This window comes from Rhinichthys klamathensis, unplaced genomic scaffold, assembly GCF_029890125.1.
Source record: "Rhinichthys klamathensis goyatoka isolate OS25496 unplaced genomic scaffold, OSU_Roscu_1.1 h1tg000029l_1, whole genome shotgun sequence".
Classification (NCBI taxonomy): domain Eukaryota; kingdom Metazoa; phylum Chordata; class Actinopteri; order Cypriniformes; family Leuciscidae; genus Rhinichthys; species Rhinichthys klamathensis.
In genome coordinates, this window is record NW_026606579.1 from 3,389,850 (window position 1) to 3,412,643 (window position 22,794).

At 37.3% G+C, this 22,794-nt stretch overlaps 1 protein-coding gene and 1 long non-coding RNA gene across 6 annotated transcripts in view; one reads left to right on the forward strand and one right to left on the reverse strand.

Moving 5' to 3' along the window:
- The first annotated feature begins 558 nt into the window (after positions 1-558).
- LOC130080037 (uncharacterized) lies at positions 559-818 on the forward strand. The gene is made up of 2 exons (XR_008806645.1): positions 559-595; positions 638-818. It is a non-coding gene; the product is annotated as an uncharacterized LOC130080037 (long non-coding RNA).
- osbpl8 (oxysterol binding protein-like 8) overlaps positions 763-22,794 on the reverse strand; it is an 84,934-nt gene continuing 62,902 nt past the window's right edge. For 3 of the 5 annotated variants that reach the window (XM_056245299.1, XM_056245302.1, XM_056245301.1), the window contains 20 exons: positions 22,446-22,516; positions 19,575-19,655; positions 19,358-19,459; positions 17,991-18,194; positions 15,635-15,719; positions 15,401-15,554; positions 14,172-14,397; positions 13,727-13,911; positions 11,391-11,472; positions 11,210-11,308; positions 11,032-11,128; positions 10,850-10,948; positions 7,882-7,979; positions 7,589-7,678; positions 6,912-7,048; positions 3,251-3,436; positions 2,328-2,484; positions 1,311-1,413; positions 1,127-1,232; positions 763-1,045 (listed from right to left, as the gene is read on the reverse strand). In XM_056245299.1, coding sequence (XP_056101274.1) covers positions 913-1,045; positions 1,127-1,232; positions 1,311-1,413; positions 2,328-2,484; positions 3,251-3,436; positions 6,912-7,048; positions 7,589-7,678; positions 7,882-7,979; positions 10,850-10,948; positions 11,032-11,128; positions 11,210-11,308; positions 11,391-11,472; positions 13,727-13,911; positions 14,172-14,397; positions 15,401-15,554; positions 15,635-15,719; positions 17,991-18,194; positions 19,358-19,459; positions 19,575-19,655; positions 22,446-22,516 — 2,495 coding nt within the window. In that variant the 3' untranslated portion in view covers positions 763-912. The remainder of the gene's footprint in view (positions 1,046-1,126; positions 1,233-1,310; positions 1,414-2,327; positions 2,485-3,250; positions 3,437-6,911; positions 7,049-7,588; positions 7,679-7,881; positions 7,980-10,849; positions 10,949-11,031; positions 11,129-11,209; positions 11,309-11,390; positions 11,473-13,726; positions 13,912-14,171; positions 14,398-15,400; positions 15,555-15,634; positions 15,720-17,990; positions 18,195-19,357; positions 19,460-19,574; positions 19,656-22,445; positions 22,517-22,794) is intronic. The other 2 variants (XM_056245300.1, XM_056245303.1) reach the window with 1 other exon arrangement.

Here is a 22,794-nt window from a genome sequence, read left to right on the forward strand (position 1 = left end):
TCCGAGTAATATTAAACGTGAAGCTTGAGATACTGTACACACGCTCCTCAAGTGTCCTTCAAATAAATTAAACATTATTACCTTTAAACACGACTTACGAACGTATGAAATGCAGGATCCACATAGTGTGCTGTTCAAAATGAAGATTTAGAATGAAATTGTTCCCGGAACAGTTTTAAATAATACAAAATTTGACCTCGACTCACAACATCCTTCATTCATTTAATAAAATGTTCATAAAATATCAGTAACATCAGCAATATTGAACCTTTAAGTTTTATATTCGGGTGTTCAGGTCACATTTCAGTCCCAAAAGAAATAAAAAAACATCCGAGTTTTAGGACTAAAATGCATTAAGACATATTCACTTTCATAACATTTCCAAATTCTCATTGCTATAATGCATCCATTCGCAAATTTTATTTAAATCAGTACAAATTAAAGGCAGTACAATAAATACCATCACGTACAAATACTTAATAATATATCATTTTTTTTGTGGATTATAGTAACGAAAAAGTTTTTTTTGCACTTCAGTCATGAGAATTTGGGGTGAAATGTGCTTAAAATATCATATCAATAGGCTTTTCATTTAGTTTTTTTTTTAACCTAGATTTCATGATATTCACCCATTAAGTGTGTATATTGACTGACGTCCTCCACTCCGCTCATGGAGGGTAAAAACAGTGATAAAATAAATTAAAACCATTGGAGGCTGATGAGAATTTCCTCTTTTTGAAGAATAAAAGTAAACAGTCATTTCTAAAACATCCCACAATGCACTTCAACCAACGGCTGATATTAGCCGACGATACGAATTGATAAAAAAAACCGGAACGAATGAAACCCGAATGTGTGGTGAGGTGGTGCTAAAGGAATGAAGGGTCTCCCGTTTGAGGAGACCTGGACTCGTTACTTAAAGATGAAGTTGAGGAGGACCTGGACGAAGATGAGGAAGAGGACGATGGCGAAATCTCTGTGAGTGAGGAACCAACTTTCCGTCGTCGATTGACTCGCCACTCGACTCCTCAGGGCGTTGACGCTCCTGGATGGCAATGTTAACAAAAGTGAATATTGTTGTTGTTGATTCTGAAGTAAGTATTTATTAGAGATCATGCGGCGTCACCTGTTAATGTCTTCCTGGGTTTTTCTGATCGACTCAATGGCACTTTGGATTTCACTCAGATCTGTTCCTTTCTTCCGGAGGCGGCTGATGTGTTTGCTTTTGTGCCCTGAAGGAAAGACCATGATCAGGTGTTTGGCACGTCGTGGCATGTTTGAGGACGTGTGTGTGTGTGTGTGTGACGTACTCTCGCTGCCTGACGAGTCCTGTCGGTCCGGCTCTGGAGACGAGCAGCCACTTTCAGGACTTTTAGGTTTATCACTCTTATGTTTCCGTTTTGGTCCCGTCACCTACAGGAACACACGCAGACGAGAGCCGAACATTCACACATTTCATTCTTTATATTGTGTCTGAATTATATATGCGATTCTCAGATTTCTGAAAGGCTGCAAACAGGGTCCAAAATTATCTTTTTGCCAGCCATAAATATTTAATACTGGCCATGAAGCTGTATTTTGCATATTTGTGCCATTAGCAATGTTTCCATTCAAGTTTGAAATGTAATTTCTATTTATTTTTACATTTATTACTTGTTTAAATGCAATTTAAATACATTTTATTATTAGATTTATTATGCATTTAAATCTTACATTTATTTATTTAAATGCTAATTTAATTTATAATTATTATTTTATTTATTACATATTTCTAATTTGAAAACATTTAATTTCTAATAAATTTTATTACATTTATATATTTTGAAAAAATTATTAAAAAAAATTGTATTTAATTTCTATTTTTCATTTATTACAACATTTATTATTTAAACGTACATTTAATTTCTAAATATTTATTATTACATTATGTATTTAAACCTTACATTTATTTATTTAAATGCAAATTCAATAATGCAAATTTAACTTCTAATTATTATTTTATTACATATTTTATACAAAATCCCAAGATTCACAAAACAATTAATTTTGGACCCAAGTTTCAAAGATGCATCCCTGCATCCCATAACACAGGCATGCATGCGAGTCAGTTGCAGACGCCAAAGAGCACAAAGAAAAAACAAAAGCTGAAAATGAAGCAGAGTGGTCATGTGACCAGGTCAGGCAGCAGATGATTGGTTGCATTGCAGAACGGTGAATGGTAGGTTGAAGAATGGACAGAGCGCAGGCGACGGCAGGCGATGATGAGATGGAAGCAGAGAGAGGGATTGTGGGAAGAAGAAGGGAAAGGTAGGGACAGAAGGACGTACCTGGCTCAGGTAATTGTCCCTCCGGGAGCCCTGCTGGGTACTGAGACTAACTACACTGGCTGAACGTACCATAGGCGTCCTGTGGCGCACTTTGGTCTGAATACAGCCGTCTTTCTCGAACTGAATCAGATCGTTGAGCGGATCCCACGGACGAGTGCTAGGACACAGAGAGAAACACACCATCCTCACAGTAAACGGGACACGCTACAATGCACTTCCTGTCCAGGAGGGGGCAGCGTGTGTTAGAAAACCAACAGCGAGTGCTGGCCAAACTGCTCTCAAAATCCGTTTTAATGCTTTATTCAATTTTAGCTATCAAAAAAAAATAAAAAAATATTGGGCCCTATGAAATCAGTTTCATTTTTCTGTGTTTTCCTTTAGAATTTTTCTGGATTCAATTTGGTTAAATTAAATAAACAAACTTAATTTTAATAATCAAAAATCATGTCTAATCAATTGAATTCACAAAAAGCTAACAACTTAATTAATAAAACATTTTATAACAATAGGGCCTTGTGAAATGTAACGTTTTTTTTTATCCTGTGTTGAAACATCATAATTTTTTTTTAAGTTGAACAAAAATGACCCTATAAAATCTGTTTTATTTTTTCCCAAATTCCTTGTTTTCCATTCATATTTTCTGCAGTCCATTTTGATGGTTTAGTTAAATAAATAAAATAAAAAAATATAATTGAATCATCAAAAATCATGTCTACTTAATAAAACTCATCAAACTTTAATAATGGAATACAATTTTAATAATAATAGAGCCTAATGAATATTTTTCTGTGTTGTGCTTTAATTTTTCTGGATTTATGATTTAATACAAATTTATCTTCAAACACAGTGGCATTCAAGTGAAGGCATACAACATCAGTTGAGTGAATCTTTTAAAGCGTAATGAAATATAAGTCTGTGCTTACTCAGCGTAGCGGTAATGCCACTCTCCGGTGACGGGGTCTTGCTCGAACAGCGCGGGCATCCAGTCCTCACACTTGGCCTTGCGCTCGCGTGCCGCCTTCCTCTGAACCTCCTCCAGGATGAACTTCTCATTGGTCGCCTCCGTCTGGTCCTTGTTATTTATGGCCCGTGTCACATGTTGCCACAGCCTGAAGATGACAGAGAAAGACTTCTGGAAATGTGTTCCTTTTCATAATAATCGTGAAACTATGTTATTTCTCACGTCACTGAGCATTAGCAATCATGTAGCGCCCTATGAAATCCATTTTTCAGATTTTTTTAGTTTTAATTTTTTCTGCTTTCCATTTTAATGGTAAAATTAAAGCTTAAAGTTTAACAAAAATAAAATTTTTAGGGCCCTAATAAATCTAGTTTTATTTTACCATTTTATTTTCCCAAAATTCTGTTTTCTAATTAAATTTGTCTGTTTTAACGGTTTAATTAATTTTCATTAATAAAAAATCATGTCTAACCAATTGAATTCATAAAACTTTAACAATTTATTTATACAAAAAAATTTCTAGAAATTCTGGGTTGTAATTAATACAATGTATTAATCAAAAATGGTGGCAACCAAAAAAAGGCATAAAACATTATTGTGTTAATCTTTTAAAGTGTACAACAGTGGTTTACTGTTAAAATAATAAAATAGAAAAGCCGTTTGATATTCCAATAATGTCCAATAGTGATGTCACAATTTCTTCAAGTTAAACCGAACTTTTTTTATTTTGGCGGGTTGTAGAGAAGCTCTTTGAGTTTCTGAGTGTAACTGATAATTTTCTCATATGAAATGCTGGTGTAGAGACTCTTCACCAGATGAAGTTTATGTGTTCCTCATATAGTGAGACGGCAGATGCTGAAAACACAACGGGCGCCACGCGTGCTTCAGTGTGTGTGTGTGTAGTGGACGAAACTGTGCCGCTCACGCAGAACATCCAGACTTCAGATCTCAATAGCTGTCTTTTGTGGTTTAATATTCACAGACACTAGTCCATATCACGATTCGATTACGTGTACATTTTGATTTATTCCATAATTTATTTTCCAAATTCCGTGGCATTCCACATTATACTGTATATTAGTGATGCGCGGATCACGGTTATATCCGCGGGCGCTGCGGATCGGGCGGGTCAAGTAATAAAAATAACATTCTGATTAATTTCGGGTGGATATGATAAATCATTATTAACAAAAATATGTCTAAAATGTAATTTTTTTCCGCCAGGCACTAATTTGCACTCTCTTTAAGATATACGCTGCGCTGGGTCCGCTTTGTTAAGCAGAAATGGAGCAGGTCCGAGAGTGAAGTAAAAAAGAAGAATTAAAAACAAAACAAAAGGAAGGAAAGAAAGAAAAGTACCGTGTGGGAGCGATTTAGGCCACGTTCACACCGCAAGTCCTAATGCTCAATTCTGATTTTTTGCTCAGATCCGATTTTTTGATTGGCTGTTCACATTACCTTTTAAAATGTGACCTATATCTGATTGCAGTGTGAACTGTTTGAGGTTTCAAACTAACCGGCATGTGCAAAAGAACAATAACAATGACATCAGACGCAGCACGCGGTTGCACTAAAGTTCGGGAGGTTATGGAGGAAGTAAGCATGTTCGCATTTATTTCAAAATGTTTGTGTAATGTAAACTTTTGCGGGTTTATGGTTGCAAATTCACTACAGAGATCTGTGTGGATGCGTAGACGAAGCCAGGAGTGGTGGGAATATGACGTGAATAGTTTCACTGAGACGCTGTTCTCCTGTGTCCCCGTTCCTCCATTTCGTGTGCAATTTTTTCAAAAACGGAGCGGTTACGGTAGGTCCTTCTAGCTTGAATTGAAGTATCTCCCCATATACTACTTAGATCTAACACCTCACTCTCATTGACTCGCTTCATCGCTGTTCTCCATATCTAGTCAAGTTTTTAATGTTAGGCTACTGTCTGTGTCTGTTGTGTCTAGGGCTTCGCCGGCGCATAATTTTGACAAATGTCGACGTAGATTGACGTAAAAGTCGCATCAAATCCGCCTTGATTGTTCACACTGCGGCCGCATTGAAAAAAATCAGATCTGGGTCTGATTCAGGACCACATATGTATGTGGTCTAAATCTGATTTGAAAAAATCAGATCTGGGCTAGATTTGAGTGTTCACACTACCTCTGAAGAAGTCTGACCTGGTCACTTGACCCAAAAAAAATCAGATTTGGGCCACTTTTGCCTGCAGTGTGAACGGGGCCTTAGCGAAGTGGTTAACGACGATTAATCAAGTGCTGGGTATGTTATATGCAACGGCTGTGAGGTGTTTGTGTGCGTGTGTGTGTGTGTGTGTTTGCCTGTTCGGGAAGTCGCAGTGACAGAAACAGTGACATTCCAGTTTAAGTTTCATGGGAGTAAACCCTGTTTATGCCATTAAGAAAATGAAATTCTGTCAAATAAATTTTGTTTTAAAGAAATGTTCATTTAAAAGCAGCGCTCATTCATCAGTGTATAATGTTACCATTAGAGATGCGTGCATCAACCGTCGCCGAGTCCGCTGTTGCTGAAGGTGATGATCATCCATTCATCATCACGCGTAACAACACACAAGAGTAATTATAATTTGACCATCGGGTGCGGATACTTAAGTTATTGGTGCGGGTGGGTGGCGGGTGGATGATTTGTTTTTGGCTGCGGATTCAGGTGACGTTGGAGCTCATCCGTGCATCTCTACTGTATATATATACACAGGGGTTAAAGTGAAGGGGGGGGTAGATGAACTTATCTTCAATGGCACCATTTATTTTCAAGTATTACAGCTTTATCTTAATGCCGTCTTTTTATGAATGAAAGCCAGTATCACTCATATTATATCTACTGATGTCTCGATGAAAATGATTTCCCCCCAAATTTTAAACATTAGGCTTCAAACTGTACCATACAGAAATTGAATAAGGTTATAAAACAGTCCGCACATACATTTTAAATGAAATTTAGTTTAATCCTTATCAAAGCTACAAGCGTTCTTTAGTCGAGGGCAGTTAGTAATTTTCTCTGTTCTCTCTGTTCTTTAGGTTAACTTTACTGACAGACAGAATTAATGGCTCCTGTCACTTTAAGATCTGCCGCTGCTGACAGGATCTCACGCATCTCATTCTCTCACTACTATTTACTTCCATTTAAGATTGTATTTAACTCATTTAAGACTGTTCTTGTGAGGATACTCGACAAAACTGACATTTTGGCATAAATGTGTGTGTTATTGTTCGTTCAAGCGCGAAAGAGAACTCGATGCGCGCGCGTCTTTCTGTGCGTCGATCTCGTGTTTGTGTGTGTGTGCGCGCGCGTCAGGAGGACATTCACTGAAAGCGCGTTCTCTTTTGTCTTGTCGAGCATGAGTGGTTTAAAGCATTTGCGTGAATAAGAGCGTGATCATAACCCTAGCTAAAGGATGACAGAAAGAATGGATGCTGTGTTAATTGCTTAAATATTTTAACACGTTAGCTGGACAAAAATGAATCGCATGCGAAAATAATCATTTTTTCCTCACGGCCGCACGCCGGAGATCCGGCACGGTGCCGGAATACTTTAAGCCCTGTATATATATGTTTACGAATGAATTTCGTGATCCCGCATCATGTGATGAGCATCAATACCTCTCGGACTCAAACTCGCTCTGTTCTTCAGGAGGAACGGTGCCTCGGATCAGTCGGTCCTGCCTCAGCTCCGGCGTCGGGTTCCAGAACGTCTCCATCTCACCCGTCTTCTTATCGTTGATGAAGACTTCACTGTCCTGTAGAAAACACACAAAATGACAATCTGAATCTCAAAGAGCTCTAAGAAGCCTTAGTTTCAGGTCAAAAGACATTTCGATTTGCTAAAATCATTAGTTGTGGAATTTAGACATATTAGACCACACGCTTTAGACATATTAGACATGCTTTTGACTATTCCGGCCAAGAGCTGCTCACTTTGACATTAAAAAGCGTTTGATTGACATGTAAAGAGACCCATTTTGGGATTTATATGTAACCCTCAAGGCCCTTGCACACTGAGTCCGAAATTTTCGTATGCGTTTTTTCGTATTCGTCATTCTGCAGCTCTGAATTGTCAAAACACCTCTCAAAATGCAGAAAATCCAATCCAATCCCAATTTTTTTATGACGGACGAAAGTTTCCGAGGCAGTGTGTAAACGTAATTGACACCGTGAGGTCGTATTTACTTTTTAACGTGGGAAAATTTAGGACTCAGTGTGCAATGACTTTTACAGTTGATTTCTTGTTATTTTTGTACACACACACACACACACACACACACACACACACTACTCACCCAGTGCCCCTCGAGTGTCGCCAGCACCTCCTTCCCAAGTTTGATCTTCCCGTTGATCTGATTGACACTATCACTGCTGCCAAGGAACGGCTGAGATGACGGGGAAATATCAGTCATGCCATTGAAACAGGTCATACAAAGCATCACCCATTTGTGGATGTTGTGCCGTTATCAGTGTGGCATTTGGTATGATGTGTTACGAATGTGATGTCTGTGGCCTTTCTGTCTGCGCCCCACTGTTCTTCTAAATGTCACAAAAGCTCAAAAACACACATACACACACACACACACACCTTGAGTTTGAACTCCAGCTGAGCGCTGTAGCCCGTCTTCTCACAGGTAATGGACACCTGTCCGCCCAACTCCAGAGTCATAGTACCGTACAGGATCCCTGAGAGACACACAGACACAGAATGTGTGTTAATATGCATGGGTGAATGTTGTATCTGACTGTTACTGAATAAACCTATGTGTGTGTGTGCAAGGACATTGCGATTTTTTGTATTTGCACAGGTTCTCCTATAATAATAATAATAATAATAATCTTTTTTTTTTTAAACCAACAACGCACAAATCACGTTACTGGACAAAGAGCCGTAATACATGACGCTTGCTAAGCCAGAGCTCAGTCTGCAGGAGAAGGGTCTTTGGTAACGCTCTATGATAACAATTCAACATTAGCAAATACTAGTGAAAGCTTAACAGATCAAATATGAAAAAAGTATATTATTAAATGCATATTATATATATATATATATATATATATATATAAATAAAATATTGTTATAATCATGTATTTACACACAAACATATATAAATTTATAATCTTGTTATTTGTATTACTATATGCATTGTATATATATATATACAGGTGCTGGTCAACGAATTAGAATTATTTTAAATAGTGCAATCATGAAATTCTTTGAATGCATTTTTTGTGCAGAAAGCAAATCAGGTGTTCACCGCACCTGTCCTACTCGTTAGACTAATCACAGAACTCGTTATCTGGAAAAAAATTTGCTCAGCTGAGCTTTCCAAAAGGCCCATTTAGGCCATTTAACTGTGACACTGTTGTTTTATTGAATTAGAATAATGGTGAAAGCGTTTCATTGAATTGCAATAATTTTTATTATAATTACAATCATCACTTTCTCAGTATTTTGTGGCTGCCCCTTTGGCTTGTATGACTGCCTGAAGTCTCCGCGGCATCGATTTGACCAGCTTGTCGCAAGTTTCCGCACTCACAGCTTCCCAGGCAGTGGCGATGTTCTGCTTCAGTTGGTCCAGCGTAGTAGGCTTTCTGTCGCGAATTTTCCGCTTGACGATGGCCCAAAGGCTTTCAATGACATTGAGGTCAGGCGAGTTGGCCGGCCATGCCAAAACTTCAAGCTGTTTTTTAGTGAACCAATCTTTGGTCGACTTTGCCGCATGAGCCGGTGCAAGATCCTGTTGAAATATGAAGTCTTCTTCGCCGAACTGTTCCTCAACAGTCGGAATCAGGAACGTTTCCAGAACATCTTGATATACGGCAGCATTGACAGTCTTCTTGAGGAAGCAGAGTTTCCCTACACCTCGAGCGGACATGCATCCCCAGACCATAACGCTCTGGGGAAACTTGACGGATCTTTTCACGCACTCGTGGTTGTAGGTTTCGCCACCACGACGCCAGACACGAGGACCTTGGTCACCGAAGGAGATGCAGAAGCGTGATTCGTCACTGAAGACCACTTTCTGCCAGTCTTCAGCAGTCCACTCGCCGTGTTCTTTGGCCCACTTCAGCCGTTTCACCATTTGTTTCTTGTTCAGCATCGGTTTTACTGCTGGAATGCGAGATTTGAAGCCGAGTTCGCGCAGACGACGGTAAGTGGTTGATCTGGAGACGTCAGCGCCGGTCTGCTTGTTCCACAAGTCGGTGAGCTCGGAAGTGGACTTGAACCGGTTGCTGACTGCGATCTTTCTCAGCTGCTTGTTGTCGCGAGCAGAAGTTTTTCGGACGCCGGAACAGTTGGTGCGCTTGCTGCAGTTTTTCTTGAGAGCTTTGCAGACGGAAGACTGGCTGATGCCGAGCTGCTCAGCAATTTTAGTTTGGGTCAAGCCTTGTTGGCGAAGGGCTTGAATTTGAGCCACTATTCCGGTTGAGAGGTCGCGCTGCTTACCCATGATTGATTTTACAACTTAGAAATTCTACTCAACCCTGACTTTATACTGCACAGTGAACACTCTTCACAGAAAACAAAAATTTGAGCATTTATTCTAATTCAATGAAACGCTTTCACCATTATTCTAATTCAATAAAACAACAGTGTCACAGTTAAATGGCCTAAATGGGCCTTTTGGAAAGCTCAGCTGAGCAATTTTTTTTCCAGATAACGAGTTCTGTGATTAGTCTAACGAGTAGGACAGGTGCGGTGAACACCTGATTTGCTTTCTGCACAAAAAATGCATTCAAAGAATTTCATGATTGCACTATTTAAAATAATTCTAATTCGTTGACCAGCACCTGTATATGAATAAATCTTTATAAATATACATGACAACTACAATACAATTATGAATCGTATTATATATATATATACACAATTTTTATAAATATTTATAATTACATTATTTTATAAATTACTATATTTATAATAATTATGAATCATTAATAATATGTAAAAATAAGTATATATATATATATATAAACAATTAACATTTAATATATTTACATTACAAATATCATTTTACAAGTAAATTACATAAATATAAATACGGTACATATCCATATTACTAAATATTAAACACAAATATATTATTATTAACATGTATGTGTGTGTGTGTGTGTATATATATATATATATATATATATAGAGAGAGAGAGAGAGAGAGAGAGATAATATATATGATTTTTAATATAAATAATAAAATATACACACTTTAGTAAATACATAATATATATAAATTAAAAACCATTTAAATGTACATTAGCTAAAGATCTGTTAAGCGTTACATAATGAACTATTGTTTTTCTTGTTATTATTAAGAGATATACTGTATAAAGTGTTACCAAACCGTCATATTCTTCTAACTAAAATGCAAAATCTAGCCTGGATACTGCACACGTATCTAAACCAGTCCAAACGAGTGACTAGACATGTAAACATACCTAGATGTGTCCCTACAGAAGACAACGGGGATAGGGTTAGTCGTGCAGTATGACTGTTAGCTGTGCTGACGGGTGATAGTTCACATTAGCGTATATGTGCACGTGCGCAAACAGACCTTTGCAGTGAGCGTAGGGCATGTTCATCACATAGTCCTCCCCTCTGTTCAGAAACGACAACCTGGCTTCACCGTCCAAGATGGCCGACAGAGAGTTTCCTAAAAAACACCAACAAACTCACAATCAGACGTGTGTGTGTTATACAAAATCATGCGATTTAATAGTGTATCTTCTGTCTCACCGTAAAACTTGGACTTGGCCAGGATGCTGCCGCTCAGACAAAAGCCATCCTTCCTGTTACTGACATAAAAGGCTGACACTGGAGGATGATGGGATACCTGGAGGACAACATATGTATTATCTTGGTGTGTAGTTCAATAATATACTAACTGGAAGCAAAGTGGATGTCACTGCTTTACCTGCTCTGCGATGTAGAAGGTTTTGCTGTTTGTCTTGGTGTGGATCCATAAACAGCGAAATGTTTCTCCGATAATGGGGTTATACGGTTTCTTTAAACCCTGTCAATGACGAAAATATGAAAATATGAAGTCAAATGACAGATTTGAGACGCCTGATGGCTGTAAGTGAATCTGTCTTCACCTTTGGCTTCTTGTAGAATCCAGAAATGTACCATTTGACCACCTTCTTCATACGGTTATAAGCGTTCTCCTCCACCGCCGCTCTGATGACACAAACCACAGACAATTATGATAAAGCTTCTTTAATAAAACAAACTAAATTCAGATTTTATGTATATTTTTACATTTTATTTTGCCTTCACACTGAGGACTATATGTGGACGAACAATCCAATGAAATAAAGTACATTTATTTATTATTATAATAATCACAATAATAAACAATTTATTGTGATTATTATTAATATGAATAAATGTCATTTAATTAATTGGATTATTATTTAATAATGCTAAATAATGTCCTTAATAATGCTAAAATAATTTTAATATAAATTACATTTAAAAATATAAATTAGTGCTGGGCAACGATTAAAATTTTTTATCGCGATTAATCGCATGATTTCTTGCGATTAATCGCGATTAATCGCGTTGTTACGCGCAATATTGAATAATGAATTCTAAAGTAGTGTATTGCGCACTTTTGATTTAAATGTACTGCTACAAAAGTGCAATAACATGTGGTTTGCAAAAACTTTAAACAAATAAGGTGCTTTTATACCAGCAGTATTCCCTTTACACAGTATCAATAAAATATTTCTTGTAAATCTCAACTTAAACATTAACGTAATCAAATCAAATACTGAATATATTTATCTAGCTTGTTAAAACGAGTCCAGTTTTTTTTTCTTTTTTTTTCTGAACAGGTATCTTGTATCAGGGAGCAGCAGAAACAGTCTATGTAGTCAAAGGGTCATGATCACTACTACAGATATAAGTCGACCAACGTTACTTCTCTGATAGCAGCTTAGGTTTGGTCATGGCATGCCATGGTTTCCCACGTAAGATTACATTAAACAGAGGTAAAGCCCAATTTATACTTCTGCGTCGAACTCACGCCGTAGCTGTGTAGCGCGCGTACCCTGACGTGCATCTCTCCAAAAATGTAACGTCAATTCTACGCGTACTGCAAGCGCTGTGATTGCTAGAACCGCTCCCCGGGGTTCACACTCTCCCTCTGCATGTGTAATTGCGCGTCAACGACGCAGATTTATAAATGAAAACCAACGCGTAGTCTATAGCGTAGAGGCTCCGGCTTAGGTCCGACGCAGAAGTATAAATCAGCCTAGAGTGAGGTGAAGTGGTCGAGCACTGGTGCAGCGACAAGCGGGTGCGTTCCTGTGAAACTGTTGCGGTCATGCTCGCCTCACGCACGCGCCCGCGCGTTGCCGAAGTTGAATTGTCTAACTTTTTGTACACGACGCGCAGCACAAATCATTGGAAGAGAGACTGATCCTTGGCTCGCTGTTTGTGAGTTTCCAGAATCTAAATAGTTATCAGGACATCAACAGGAGGGAATTCACATGGCAGAGCATCCCCGCTAAACTAAACGCAGGCCTATCAGGTAAAGTTATGTATAATTTTAATTTAAGTTAAAAAGACTACAGCTGCGTAGCGCACAGAAGCCGTTGCATGGTTACTATCCATAGAGCGCCTGTCATTCACTCGCGGAGCGCTTTCTCCCTTTCTGTTCACCTGAGAGAACCTGCCAAAGCCTCTCCACTGCTTGTTTGGGTGGGTTATTTGCTGGCTGACCAACATCCCACCCCTCCTGTGATCATGGTTTGACTGTAGGCCTATGTGTATTCAGAGCCAGTGAGCAACGGACTTTCAAAATAATAATAATAAAAAAAACTGCGTTAACGCGCGATAAAAAAATTGTCGGCATTAATTAATAAATGCGTTAACGCGATAATAACGCGTTAACTTGCCCAGCACTAATATAAATATAATATTTTAAAAATCTATATAATTTTAACACATTATTTGTTTTTAAACACAATTTAATGTTTTTTAAATCACTTTAATTTTAGAACAACGTATGTTTTTTAAAACACAATATATTTTTTAAGTAGGACCTAACAATGCACTAGATTTGTAACCAGTGTCATTTTATTATTATTCATAAACTACTACTACTAGTTATTAATATTTCAAATTGATATTAATATTTATTTTCATATGTTAATTGTTAGGTTCATTTAGTAATTTTATGGTGTTCTTTAATTAATTGTTATTAATTTATTTATATTTTGCATGATTTTTATTTCAGTTTTAGTAGTGCTTCAACTATGTATTTCACTAACAATTTTCATTTTAGTTTTTCAACAAACATTAACATATATTCATTCAGCTTTATTTCAATTATTTTATTAGTTTCCGATTTATTTGGGAATATAAAGGACCATCTGAATACTCTGAACGTCACTGTGTGCGTGTGTGTGTGTGTGTGTTATCTTACTCCGACAGGAAGTCAGCGTGGTAGTAGTAATCAGACAGTTTGTCCAGGAAGGATCGTGGCTCCAGGATGAAGGTGGGCAGAACGACTTTGGACAGGTCCATGCCGGGCCGGACCTGCTTCAGTAGAGTCCAGATCAGAGATTTATTCTCTTCTGATACCGTCTCTGTCTGAGCCGCTTCGCCAGCCTGAAAAACACAACACACACACAGATTGAGTGAACAGATTGTGTCATATCCACCACAGACTTTCTGTTCATCTCCCCAGCTGTCTGCTGTAAAAATAGACGTCTGAATATTGTGTTAGCATCTGTGCATTAATAGCACTCCACTTGAGCCAAACGACTTATAATATGACAATTCATCATGATAATGTCATTATTCACGTAGCATTTACAGTGTTTTTAAATGAGGGATTGTATATAGCTGGACTTGACTGGCACACACACCTCTCCGAGCTCCTCGTGGCTCTGCTCAATGTACGGCGTTTCCCGCAACGTCTCGTTGGGATCCATGTCGACGTACGAGTCTTCCTGTCGCTCCGACGTGTCGCTGTCGCTCTCTTCACTTTTATCCATCACCTCATTTTCCCACTCCTCCTGCTCCTGCTCATTCTCACGGTCCGACTTATCAGAATACAGGTCTGGATCCTTAAACTGGTCACTGTCATTAAACCTGGTGGATCACGCAAACTCTCAGTTAGTACACAAACACAGGACTTACATTAATCGGTGACTAGTGATGCGCTGACTACATCAGGTTTGGTTAATGTAAGCGTATAGAGTATAGAGAAGTTAAAACTGTGGGTTAATAGTGAAAATGCTTTTTGACGACAAGTAATAAACCTTTAAAAACGGACCTACTGTGAGCCAAGAGGTTGTTAATCGATTGTATAGGCTTTTGTTAAAGCCGTTAGCCCGCATTATTTCAACTTATTTTTGAAATAATCATGTTTACCAGCTGAATTTGATGAAAAACGACATTACCCATGATGCAGTACAGACAATTCCCCCAATCAGAGGGTTGCAACAAGCAAAATACGCCAAAAGAGCTCTTTAGCTGTAAAGCATGACGGTCTTTCTATGCTTTCTTTCTTTCTTTGCAATAAACGTAATTTTTTTTTTATGTCATCGCAATGCTTTCTTTTGTGGTTATTTTCCTCGCTAAAGCCGCTAAGTACGCAGTCTTGTACCTTTATCTTTTAGTCTGATTATCAAATACTTTTTTGCTTCAAATCAAAGTTTGTAATGTAGTGATTCACCTCATAGCTGGCTGTTTTAGTTCATGGTGTATAACGCTTTTATAAAGACTATTTCTAAATCCCTATGGGAAAAATGAATGGAAAAAATACTTCCAGAACCAACACCACTGAAAAAGTAGGCAGCATTAATGTGCTCGATCGTGAATGTGCATGTAAACGTAGTCATTGAAGATTTATATCATTGGTTATCATTTTTCTAGTGAGCCATAAAATAAAAATAACTATCTGGTATTATATTAGCCAAGACTGAACTCTCACTAAAGATTTCAAGTAAATGTCACGGCACTCTGCCGCTGATCGTCCGTCATTAAAAATGAATATGCAAGTTCATGAAGTGTCAGTTTTTATCAATGCTGAATAAAATATGAATCTAAAGAGCCCGTAACATGCCAGCTCAGTGTGTTAATGTGTTCTCACTGAAAGCCCTGCATGTTGTGCGCCCGCAGGAGACTGTAGAAGTTGATGTGCTCTGCGGTCTGTGGCGTCTCCTCTTTGCCCTCTCTGATCATCGTTCTCTTCAACAAACTCGAGCATTTCAGAGCCAGTTCAAGAGCGTCCATCCAACATCGGCCTGCACACATCACGCACAAGATTGAAGCCGCAGGAAAATACAGCGCTTTATTTGGTCAGTCTGTTGAGTGTGTGTCTCACCGTCAGATTCTGAAGCCGCTCTGAAGATCAGGTGGCTGCTGGGTAACGGCTGTGTGATGGACCCCACGGCTTCTCCTTTAGGGCCCTGAGACACACGTAAACACAATAAACACTTCATCACACTATCCAAATGGTACTTTTTACACTTATAAAAGAATATTAGAAGTATTATATTCTTTTTATATACTTTATATTTCTTTTATACACTACCGGTCAATAGTTTTAGTCAACGATAAGATTTTTTTTTTTAAACTTCAGTAAGGACACATTAAATTGAGCAAGGGAGAAAGTAAAGACATTTATAATGTTTTCTTTTCATCAAAGAATCCTGAATAAAATGTGTCACGGTTTCTACAAAGATATGAAGCAGCACAACTGTTTTTAACACTGATAATAATAATCAGAAATGTTTCTTGAGGATCAAATCAGCATATTAGAATGATTTCTGAAGGATCATGTGACACATAATTTTTTACAATATATTCACATAGAAAAGTTGTACAAATATTTCACATTTTTTACTCTTTTTTTGATCAAATAAATGCAGCCTTGGTGAGACTCCAGACCCCAATCTTATAAACGGTTGTGTGTTTTTAAATATTGAATGTATATTTTATATTAAATTATTTTTATATTTAGATAATTATATATTTTTTGTCTTACTATGCCTTTAAGACTTCTTTTGGCACTTCAAAATTAGAGGTATGAGTAACATAACTGCTCCGAGACGCGAGGGTTGAGGATCCATACGCAGTTTAATGGGTTAATCCACAGACATACACAAAGGCCAGGCAAAGGTCGAGAAACACAGATGAGCAGTCCAAACAAAGACAATGTCCAGGGCTAAAGCAAAACCAATGATATCCAGGGAACAGAAATAACAAAGATCCAGGGAACAAGGCTCAGAAATGCAGTACTTGCATACTAACAAGACCGAGGGAAGAGTGACTGAATTGACCCTGCGCAGGGAGTTTGATTGACCAATCATAATCCGCCATCCATCGAATCCGCCATTTTTTTCCGACAAAGCGGTCAGGAGAGTTACTAGATTAACGTTGGAGGATTTGAACATGAAAAACGGAGTGTACTGACGTCTTTCCGCGGTTAAAACAACATTCCTTCTGATGTTCATTCATGTTTATTTGACACTATAAATTAACTAGAAGTTAAGATCTTTTGGTTTAATATCTTCAGTTTAATTTCTAGGATACTTAAAATACAATTGGAGCCTAATCCTCACATTATTATTTTAGGAATTTCAGATGATATTAAAAGGTTAAACAACTACCAACAATGCCTCCTATAGTCTCATCACCGCAAAGAAGCTACTTCTCATGCATTTGAAAAATAAAAGAAACACCCACCACAAAGTTATGGCTCAGTGATCTTACTAACACTCTCTACTTAGAGAGAATACAATATATTCTTATGGATAAACTCCCACACTTTGAAAAAGTTTGGTCACCTCTCATTCACTATCTCTCTCCTGGCAGTGGAAATTAATGTTTCCCTCTAACTATAATAAAGTAGTATTTAGACGGAAGGATAAGGCTGGGTAGGGTGGGAAAGAGGGATTATTTATGTTTCTTTTCTTGTTTTTTTTTCTGTACTCTGTATGTTTATCCATTGATTCTGTTCTTTTTTTTGTGTTGTTTTGACATTGTTGTATATTCTAAAACAAAAAGAGGACAGTATGTCCTAACTGCACACATTTCTATGTGGTTATACATTATACTCCTGTGTATGATGTAGATAATATAACGATGTGAATATGTGCTCTAATAAAAATATTTGAAACATAAATGAACTAGAAGGAAGAGATGATCGGTTCACGAGCAGCTTTAACTGAGGCTCTACAGCGATCTGTCAGACACATTAAAGAGCCACAAAATGGTATTTATTGTTTAATTATTTTTTTTAAATGACCAAATTTGAAAGGTGAGACTTTGTTTCACATCAAAAGTAACCTGGTCTGTCCTGTCTGTCAGTGTCCTCTCTGCTCCACGATGTACTTTTCACTGCGTGAGAACATGGTGTGAGAGCGGCGGACATAGCAACAGTAACTAAAGGGGGCGGGGCTTTGCGAACGGTCAATTAACCAGGTTTATATAGGCAGAAACGAACAAGCAACAGCTGAATACAATCATGGCTGATACTCTGGGCAGTGGGTTATGGGTAATGTAGTCTTTGCTAGGGTGATAATAGTCTGAGGTGGAGTACCCTCTGATGGTTATCAAGGGGAACTCTCACTGGTGATCGTGACAGTATGTCTACTCCAAACATTTAAGTTTCAAATGATAATGCAAAACAATGCAAATCCAAAAAGGTTCAGGTTACTCCGAGTTTTCTCATGTACCTTGACGGCCCAGATGGACTGCTCGAGGGGGTGGAAGAGCTTGAAGCAGAACCCGTCCTTCTTCGAGGGTCTCTCGATGAGCTCACAGGCGTTGAGCAGCACGGTACCGACCCACTGGCCGTTCTTATTGGTCTTATAGATCAGCAGGACGCCTGGCTTCAGCACACACCACAGCTTGGTCCAGCTCTTCAACGTGCCACGGATCTGAGAGAGAAAACGGGCTCATGTGAGACTGGAGGTCATTTTAAGGATGTTTTCTCATGTGGTTTGATTACTTGATCCGAACATAAGATCGATTTAACTTCCCTTTCTCCTGTCCCTGCAGGTCTTTTTTGCATACTATCACATTGCTTTAATCAATGTGAGTGTCACTGTGATTATTAAAATCAGCTGTTTACCCCTGCAGCGATGTAAAGACTGAGGAGGAGACGTCAAAAAATAAAAATGCTGTTCACTTTTTAATCATGTTTTTGTCCTGTTGGGTTCAACCACCAAAACGTAATAGCAGAGCACTTGCATCTGTCTGGTGTGGATGAATTACGTGAGATTCAATGAAGAATAAGACATTTTTTAGATCATTTATGTATAAATGGACATGTATTATACTACTTATGCAGACTGTATTCCAATCAAAACCGGTATCTGGAAATTAGGCCGAATTGCTTTCATATTATTTGTGAACCATACAACCGAAACGCAGACTAGAGCTGCACAATTCCGGATAAACTGGAAATCACCATTTTTTTGTTTAAAAAAAGAGATCTCTATTCTGAGCAGACGACTAGATAAAATAGCATGTCATTTACTAGTGGTTCTGAGAAAATGTTAATTGCTGCAGTGAAATTAAAAAAAAAGTTCGAGTGAATGATTCAATGACTCGCTTGTAAAGACTTCAGCGTTTTGAACGAATCTGTTGAATGAATGATTTAATGACAAATACATTTTTAAAAGTTGCTTGTCGCCACCTACTGGTGTACCGATGTCATTGATACAATTTTTATTTGAAGCATCAAGTTACTTTCAAAAGGTGATTTGCTCTATTTTTACTATATATTAGTAATATGATAGTATATTATATTTATACTATCAGTGTTTATCTATAAACCAGTACTTCTGTGATAATTTGAGAGATACTGTGTGGTTGAAAAGACCTATTCATGACAACTGCTATCTCTGGGTTCGCTGTGACTGTACTGGGATGGACATATAGCCGAATCGCTGTCATTTATGAATGCAATTAATTTAGCAATTAATTGTGCATCTGTACCGCAAACACTCATGTTTTCCCGATGCAACTAACTTGATTCCACACCGAAACCTCCAGTATGAAAAAGGCCTGTAAGAATAAACACATTTTAATGACACACCTTGAGCCAGTCGGCCATGACGATGACAGACGGATCAGTGATGGTGCTGAGCAGTTCTTTAGTGGCGCGTTTCTTCTCTTCCCTGTAGTTCTTCTTTTGCACCTGAACAAGCATCACAGTCATAATTATTGGTCTTTAGTACTCATAATGCATAAACAGCTATTAAATGCAAGAAACACAGTGCAACTCTGGGTGCCATTAATGAGTGTGGCTATACCTTGAGAGACTCCTTCTTTGTAAGTTTGTTTCCAGACGCAGATACGTCCTTGTCTGAGCCATTATAGAGCTTGGTTTCCGACTGTGAAACCAACACAGACTTTAATAATTAGCACAGCATACTGCACATCATGATATTTTGAGCTGCGCTTTAGCTTGGCCTCAATAAATGTCATAATTCATTAAACATGCACACATATAACTATTAACTAAAAACCAAAACCATAAAAAAAAAACATTCATTACTAGAAATAAAATAATCATTACATGAAATAAAATCAAGCGGAATTTTACTTTGGCAACTAGCTGAAATAAAGTTTTATTTTTTTATTGAAGTATTAAAATAACTATAAATAAACTACATTAACCCTCTGGGGTTGTTCGGCCCAAATGGACCCGAATCATTCAAATAAAAAAATGTTAAAAATCACAGCTTCTTCGGAATGGTCCGAAATTTGGTGACTTTGTTGGTATTTGGTATATGAACACCCAAAAAAATTGGGGACAGGATGTGAACAGTCTAAGTGGTTGTAAAAAAAATAGTCACACTCAGGACCTTCGGGTCCAAATGGACCCCCATAGGAAATGAATGGGAAATTGGCAAAAATGTGAAAAAACAGAGTTTTTTGGTGCGTACAATCTACAAATCAGCCACAATCAATAAAAAAAGCACACAACAGTGAAGGGGTGAATCTATAAAACATCAAGAGTGCAAAACAGACACATTCACACACACACACACACACACAATTATACACACTCATAAATTCAGATTACATAAATCTGTTTTGAATTTTTAAAAATCACAGCTTCATCGGAATGTTACGAAACTAGGTGACCTTTATGGTATTAGGTATGTGAACACACAAAAAAATTGGGGACAGGATCTGAATAGTCTAAGTGGTTGTAAAAAAAATAGTCAAACTCAGGACCTTCGAGTTCAAATGGACCCCCATAGGAAATGAATGTGAAATTGTCAAAAATATGAAAACACAGATTATTCAATATGAAAACACAGACTATTCAAATAGAATAGCCTATTTGAATAGTCTAAGTGGTTGTAAAAAAAAAAAGAAATACTCACACTTAGGACCTTCGGGTCCAAATGACCCCCATTGGAAATGTATTATATATTTTTAATAATCTGTATTATAAAGTAAAACTGGCACTTCAAATTACCATTTAAACCAACCAAACAAAAAACAAGACAAAAATAGTCTTTGAGAATCTGTTATTATATTTTAAAAATCAACAACCTGAAAAAAAATTGGTATATATTTGCAAAAATCACTAGAATCCCCAAGCCTTTCTACAGAGAGCTGTAAATCCACTAGTGGTAAAAATGTGCTATTGCGTGATAAAAATGCTCAGTGTGTCCACCAGATGGCATCTATATTTTTTCAAAAATTGCTTTCATGAGGCCTAGGCTTCACTCTAATATGTAATACAGCTTTGATAAAAAAAAAAAAAAAAAAAAAAAAAAAAATCTATTATGTTAAATGGGTCATAATTATTGCATAAATATTAATTATAAATCATGAAATATCTCAAAACACCAAAAAAGAAAAGAATTTTTTTAAAATAAAAAACAAGTAAAAAAAAAAAATTTATGATTTTTTTTTTTTTAAAATGAATCCTGCCCTTTGGGTCCATTTGGACCCGAACACCCCAAGTGTGACTGTTAAACGAACAACCCCAGAGGGTTAAACTGATTAAAAATCTTTTTTTTTTTTTACGATTCTCTCACGATTCTGAATAGACAACTAAAGAAAATAACATGTAATTTACTAGGGGTTCTGACAAAATGTTTATTGCTGCAGTCTATTTAAAAAAATATCTAATTCATTTTATTAATTTTTTTTGTAAAAAAAAAGAAAAAGATAAAAGTTTGAACGAATGATTCAATGACTCACTCATAAAGAACGAATCTCTTAACGATTTAATGTCAAACAGATTTCGCTCGTCGCCACCTACTGGTGTAAAGATGTAATTGATACAATCTTTATTTGAAGCATCAAGTTAATTTCATAAGGTGAATCGATGTCATTTAAGAATAAGATCGCATGGGTGCAGCACTATAAAAATATAAAAAATTATTTAAAATATAAACAAAAATTATAACAGTATCTCAATGATACCAAAATAACACTGCAACACACATAATATAATAAATATAATATAAATGTTTAATGTTTATTGTAAAAATACAAAGGAAAAACAGCTAAAAAAAAGTAGTGTATTTTTAAAAAGAAATAATGCAAAATACAGTTTCATGAATAGTAAGAAGCACTTCAAGTCTGAACATTTACTCAGATCACCAGGTGGGTCAAAACATAATTTCGGACCCTGGTGTCAGGTAAAGATCTGTCTTTTAATTTCACACTGAAGCCTTTCAAAGCCGATTATGAGAAATATCTTCACGTAAACAGTGGTTAAATATGCCTTTGAAAGGGTTTGAAAGATATCAGCTAATTCCACACGGCGCTCTCACGCTCTTCTGGACTGCAATCCGGCGCTCGTGTTTGACGGGATCTGTGACTTGGGATTTATTAGGGATTGCTAGTGCATGTATTAATGGTCTGTCTGGATGTGGCGGCACGTCCACGACATCCAAAACCTTACGCAAACCTGAAGCAATTTGATCATATTACCGAGTGTTGGATGTTAACAGCATCTTCTCGAGGGTTATTTCTGATGCGCTGCTAATGAATGTACAGTCCTGTCACCTTTGAGATGCTCTTGACTATGTATAATTAATAAACAAGGCCTGAAGATTGCTAGAGGACCAGCCGACCCACATTGATCCGATTCCAGGCCTCAGAGGATCATGGGCGGGGAGAATAAACAAGAGCCTGTGTGAGTGTGAGTTTACCTTGCTCTTGGATATGGAGTGTGAGGAGTCTTCTTTCAGAGGCAGGATTTCTTCTTTGCCACGTTCAAAACCTGCAAAAAACAAGACATTGTAATTCAACTCGACAACTCGACTAGCTAGGCTGATATTTAACCATTTATATTACTGGGCATATACAGATATATCAAATACAAATATCAAATACTGAAAGGCTTTGGAACCTCTTTGCACTGTGTTTTGTGTTTTTTCTTATTTTTTCCCCTTTCTTTCCTTAACCTGTGTAAAATGTATCACCAAATATATCACAAGTCATGTTATACAATAAATAAAAAGTTTTATATAATAGTAATTTACAAAAGTCTATATACAA